Source organism: Tursiops truncatus, chromosome 15 (genome assembly GCF_011762595.2).
Source record: "Tursiops truncatus isolate mTurTru1 chromosome 15, mTurTru1.mat.Y, whole genome shotgun sequence".
In the NCBI taxonomy this organism is placed as follows: Eukaryota; Metazoa; Chordata; class Mammalia; order Artiodactyla; family Delphinidae; genus Tursiops; species Tursiops truncatus.
In genome coordinates, this window is record NC_047048.1 from 56881633 (window position 1) to 56887632 (window position 6000).

Sequence of the window (6000 nt, forward strand, 5' to 3'; positions counted from 1 at the left end):
GCATGAGCTGCATCACAAGTCCCAGTAATGAGCAGGTGGGGCAGGACTCGGGGCTTCCAGAAGCCCCTGCTGTGGATTTGAGGAGGGCCCGTTTATTCCGACTCCAGGGCCTAGGCATCTCTGGGTGTTCCTGCTGAGGACACCATGGGCACCTCAGAAGGCAGGCAGTGTGTGTTTCCCCAGAAGCACACCTTAAATAAGGATTTGAGCGCAGGTAGTTTATTTTGGAAGTGATTCTAGAAAACACTATTAGGAAAATGGGAAAGTAAGAGAAGGGAATCGTGTATTGTCAAACCAGTTCCACTGTTGGCACCTGGGGCTTGGTCCCATTAATAATCCCAGAGTTCCTCCCTGAGAGGTGGGAGAACCTCTGTCAGTCATTGTTTGATGGCTGTTGTGAGGATGGTGTTAATTCCCTGGCACACCTAGCCTTCCACAGGGCAAAGTGGGCTATTTTGCTAGGGTAATAGGCTTGTTTGTTTTGGGGTGTTGTTTTTTTTTGGCCGCACCACACAGCATGCAGGATCTTAGTTCCCCCACCAGGGATCAAACCCACGCCCCCTGCAGTGGAAGTGCAGAGTCTTAACCAATGGACCACCAGGGAAGTCCCTGTTTTTGTTTTTAATGAATGAGTGAATAATAGAAAATGGTCAGATAATTCTAACAGGACTCTTCTCCTACAGGTGAAACGCCACCTGGACCCCCTACCTGCAGGTTACTTTTATAATGGCACCCAGTTTGTCAACTTCTTTGGTGACAAGACTGATTTTCACCCACGTATCCTTGGAATTTGGGGCAGAGAGGCTGGGGGGGTGTGAAAACCTGGCTGTAAAGAGGGTATCTGCTAGAGCCATCATAGCCTAGCCCCTGGTGCCGGCTGGGTTTGGGAATACACAGCAAGCCACAGAGGCTGACTTTTCATTTTGTCCTCTTAGAGTCATTAAAATTACATTTATTCTTCATTCAGTGATGGCTGAGGTTACTCTCGGGGTTGTAGTTTAAATGCAGCTGTGGTGACATCCTGTGGTCATCAGGGAGTCATGATTTACAAGTTGGAGACTGGGTCTGATTACAGTAGTTAATTTGTGAAAAGGTGGATGGGGTGCTGCTCTAGGCTAGTGAAAGCTGAAGGGCTCAGTTCTAAGAGCTCATGAAGGGCCCTGTGTCAACCCCTGTCACATTCTTTGCAGCTGTGGTGCTGCCAGTATATAAAAAAAAGCCAGTCAGGTACCTTCTGTGCAGGCTGAGCACTCACTACCTCAGTGTCCCCTACTTCACCTGTCCACAGATTCCTCTGGCCTGGGCAGCTCCCTTGGCCCCAAGGCTCAGGGCCTTCTTCCTTAATGAGGTGCCAGTCATGGACCAGTTCATGAATGACTACGTGGAAGAAGCCAACCGGGAAATCGAGAAGTATAACCGCGAGCTGGAGCAGCAGGAGTATCATGACCTCTTTGAGCAGAAGCCCTAGAGGAAGAAGACCCTGGAGATGGACGTTTTAAAACGGGGTGTCTTAACCTCAGCTTTTCCAGAGGCCCCTCCCTAGAGGGGCTATCTTTGTTCTCCTTGGCCTTTGTGTGCTGGCTTGAGTGCATGTTGTCTTTATTCTCTATACAGCGCTGAAGAGCATCACCTGCACCACTGATTTGGCAGGGGAGGGGGGTCCTTATGGAGGATGAGCAGACAGGGGCTGCCCTTTGTGTGCAGCCGGCAGTCCAGGACCTCTGGGTCTCTGATAACAGTATTTTCTTTGGGCTGTTGCAGCAGTGTGTGAGGGTGGGAGGAGCATTTGGATTGCACAGAGTGGCTGCTGGGACATAAAGAATCCTGGCTGCCAAACTGTGGCCATGCCTGGGGGCCTAGGCCACCACAGGCCTTGGGCCTCAGACACCACCCCAGGAGAGCCTTTCACCCCAGTGGAGTGCCTGCCTCCCTGTTTAGGCCCCTTCCACTGAAGGTTTGGGCCCTGCTGACCCTGTGCCCAGTCCTAGAGGGAACAGCACAAGCCCTGGCCAATCCCAACCCGCAGAGCCAACAGCTTGGGCGGAGATTAGCAGCTTATTCTAAAATGAGGGAATTTCCCTTACGGACTAAACAGAGGGGAAAGACTTGTTGCTTTCCAGAAGTATGTGGCTTTTGAATTGACACAAGCAGCCCCCCTTGGGACTGGTTTGAGCCTCCTCATGTCATCACTCTGGTTTACCTCATTCGGGGACGAGAAAAACTGCTGCTCAGGCCTCCCTGGTGACACTTTGCCTCACTGTTAAGGTCAGTGTCCTGCAACTGCATAGTCTTACGCCCAGGGTTCTGGTCGCTTATGGGGCATCTTCACTTGAAGGGGGTTCAGTCTCAGCACCCATACCTCCCCTCAGTCTTGCCAGGGAAGGCCTGGTTTTCAGCCCAACCTTCAGGAATCTCATGTCTCCAAGCATCGTTGCTAGTCTTGTATTTGTTTGGCTCTAGGGGACCAGGAATTTCGGAGAATTCCAAATCCAAGTTAGAATTCCTTCTAGTAGCTTTGTTTTCAGCTGGATTAAAAAGCAGAGGGGAATTTCAAGTGTATCCCATGCCTGACCTCCAGAATTAGTGTGGGGAAGAGGAAGGTCGCAGGCACAGATACTTAGGTGATGTCTGTTAGGACTTCAGCGCCTCAGCTGCCTAGATTGTAAATGCTTTCTGAATTTCACGTATTTTTTTGCATGCCTTAGGAAGGAGCACATAGGCAAAACCAGCAAAGTTTCTAGTAACGTAGAGGGGTTTTTGAGAAAGGATCCTGGCACAGAGGAGAGACAGAAAACCGATGGAGCACATGTAGTCTGTCACACAGAGTCCTGCATACAAGTAGTAAAGCAGTTGTTAAGGGCTTGTTAGTAACATGTACTTATATTAGAAAAAAATTTTTCATTTGAAGCCAAATGAACAATACTCCAAATACCATTTAATAAGAACTCTTGCTTGAAGAAAGGCTTCTGAAAAGGCCCATGTGCTCCAGTCTCAGCTCCCAAAGCTGCTGGTGACAAGGGCCCAGGTGTGGAGCCCCATCTGGGAGCCCCTCACTTCTAGCTGGCCAGAGGCTGGGTCCACAACGGGCCTGCCTCTGCTTCAGAATCAATAACAGATCTTAAGTGCAATTGATGAAATAATAATGAGTTACTGTAGCTTCCTTTAGCTCTACCGAGCTCTTTTTAAAAACTCAAGCAGCCTTAGAAAAGGGAGCCAGGGGTGGGAGGGGGCGGGGGGCGGGGCGGGGGGGAGATGACAGGCCATCTCCTCCAGGTGGGTTGCTGTGAACATTTAAATGAAAGCTCTCTTTCTAGGAGCTTGAGCCATTTCCTGGCTGCTGCACAAAAGAGTTTTTAAAGAGGGGTTGGAGCCCACCCATAAAAGTGGGTCTTAAACACTGCATGGGGCTATACCTCCTGATGGTCTTGGTTTCTGACCATTGTCCATAGAAATGCTCTCTCACCAACTTGCCCCACTGTCCCAATTCCTCTCCTGTTAGAGGGGAAACTGTGATTACCTCAACTTGAATATGAAACTGTGATTGAAAAAAGTCAAAATGTTAAGTTTCAAAGCCAAAAAGGCAAAACTGGCTGAGGCTTCCATAGACACTCAGCCTGCTTGGGAGTGTGAAGGGCACACTGGCGAAAGGGCATTCCTTGGGGCGTACTTGCAGTGCCCCTGGTGAAGAGGCACACTAGCGGTGCGCTGTGTGAGCTCTTTGAGGACTGAGGCCGGGAGGATGCTTCCTCCTCACACTGCCCCTTCTGTAACCTTTGGGGCCTCTGGGTCTTGGATGTGAAGATTAATATCCACTTGATTCCTCTGGACACTCCAGGTGGAGGTGTGGGGTCTTAGACTGTCTCTAGAGGAAGGGCCATGACACTGTGTTTGAAATTTTGACCTTAGAAGTGGATACCAGAGATCCAGCCAAAGACATCAGGTTCCTAGGGATAGGCAGAAGTCCTCCAGGGTCTTACGTGCTTTCTGCCCACTCTTTTATTAGCAGCTTCAGTTTTATATCACCCCGAGTGAGTGTGATAGTGTTGAAGTCGCTGAAGTTATAGGTTATTTTACATTTTGATGTGGGATTTTTCTGTTTTTGATTGGAAGGAGGCAGAAATTGGAGAAAAGGGATCACCCTAGGAAGGGGTCACTGGCAAGGAGTGGAGTTGGCCCCACAGAGTCCTGGGGGCTGTGACCTGAGGCCTGGACACCAGGCCCTGTGGGTCTCAAAAAAAAAGTACCCTCCTAAATTCTATTAGGATTTCAGAAATTTTTTGCACAGTAATAAGCTCTGGATTTGCTCTTTGGGCTTGTCAAAAGGGAAAAGTTAACTCAAAGATTGTAAGCTATTAAGTATTCCAGCCATGTTGCTGACCTAGATGGATAGTTGTACCTCAAAAAGTAGGTGAGAAATAGCTTCCTCACTGTTCCAGGTTGTCAAATACTAATGACAGAAGAGCTCACTTACGTGCCAAAATTCACTTTTATACTAGTTTTTCAGTGCTTTAATATTCATAACTTAAATTTTAAAACTCATATTTACAAACACTACTGTAACTTCAGTGAAACAATTGTGTGATTGAAGCTTTTTGCTTATTATAGTATTTATTACACTACTTAATTCAGTAAATATATAAAAGTAGCCTTCAATTTATTTTTATATTATTTTCATGTTTTTTACCTGCAGTTGTGTATGTGAATTTATCTTGTTAACTGAGATGTAATACTGAGGACCAATAAACTTATCACTGAACAAGCAGGGCCTCCAGTAGTTGCCTGTTGTATTCCCAAAGTGTCCCTGGGGGTTCAGGAGGTGGCCTTCCCCCTGGGACTGGGGACCTCCCCGCAGATTTTCCCCGGGACGCCTCTTTGCTGGGGCTGCTTCAGGAGGAATCCTTGGGAGTTCCACTCCCCTCCCCAGACCCCTGAGCGACCGCGGAGAATACAGTTCATATGAGGAGACCACCGTGGCTTGTGGTGGGCACTCTCTGGGAGTCCCAGATCCCAAGGAGGGGCTCGAGGAAGCTGGCTGTGGGCACAGGGGTCTCGCGGAGCCCCAGAGATAAGCTGTCCCACCCTCACCCAGAGAAGCCGCATCCGCAGTCCCAGCGCTTGGCCTGCGGGGCACCCCGCCTGCGCCAGGCTGCCTTAGGAACCACTGCTTCACAGGCTGGTAGCTTGGTTTAATCCCGGCCAAAGCTCCGTCAGGTGGCCACTCGGTCCCGCTTTACAGTTGGGGGATGAGCAAGGCGTGAAGGGACAGTAGTTGGCTCGGGTGGCAGAGTCACTGCCCTCGCTGGGTTAGATCCGAGCACTCCTCCTGGCGCTCCCTAGGTCAGGCGGGCCTTGGAACTGCACGGTCTAAGGGAGAGGTCGGCCGGAACCCCCGGAGCTCTCAAGGACCCACCCCGTGCAGGGGCTTCTGTCGTTTTGGAAAAAGGACCGACTAAGGAGGGGCACCGCCGGCGTCCACAGAGACCCTGCTTCCTATCCCACCCTCAATGCAGGGGCCTCCGGACGAAGGAAGTGACCCACTGGGAAGATCTGGGAGCTGGCCCGAGGGGTAGGGTGGAGACTTCACAGGCAGCCTCCCTCAAATGGTTGGGAAGGTGGTCTTGGGTTTGGAGGCTCTATGTGATCGCAAAACTGTGCGAGGAGCCGAGAGAATTGGGGGAGGGGTCTTGGCCTCAGTACTATACACCCTCCTCAGCACCAGCTTACCCAGAGCCTCCCAACACGACCCCTACGGCCCTCGACCCCCGCTACGGCCCTCGACCCCCCACCCCCCGACACACCACCACACGCGCCATCCTACAGGGCTTGAACCTTGAAGGAGCTCCTGTGCTTGCACTTGCCAGAAACCGCCAGGGTTTGGGGATTACCCCCAAATAATTGTCAGAGAGAAGGGGGGACAGTAAATGGCAAAGAGCTCCAGGACTGGATGATCTTTGAGGGCCAGGAGGACTTGGAGGCCAAGAAGTCCAGAGATGGGGAAAG

At 50.6% G+C, this 6000-nt stretch overlaps 1 protein-coding gene across 9 annotated transcripts in view; it reads left to right on the plus strand.

The window, feature by feature from the left end:
• Positions 1–3219, plus strand: part of DNAAF9 (dynein axonemal assembly factor 9) — a 148511-nt gene extending 145292 nt beyond the window's left edge. For 8 of the 9 annotated variants that reach the window (XM_073792756.1, XM_073792754.1, XM_033839187.2 and 5 more), the window contains 2 exons: positions 684–777; positions 1356–3219. In XM_073792756.1, coding sequence (XP_073648857.1) covers positions 684–777; positions 1356–1468 — 207 coding nt within the window. In that variant the 3' untranslated portion in view covers positions 1469–3219. Of the gene's footprint in view, positions 1–683; positions 778–1288 lie in introns of all 9 variants that reach the window. The other variant, XM_073792753.1, reaches the window with a different exon arrangement.
• Positions 3220–6000: the final 2781 nt, after the last annotated feature.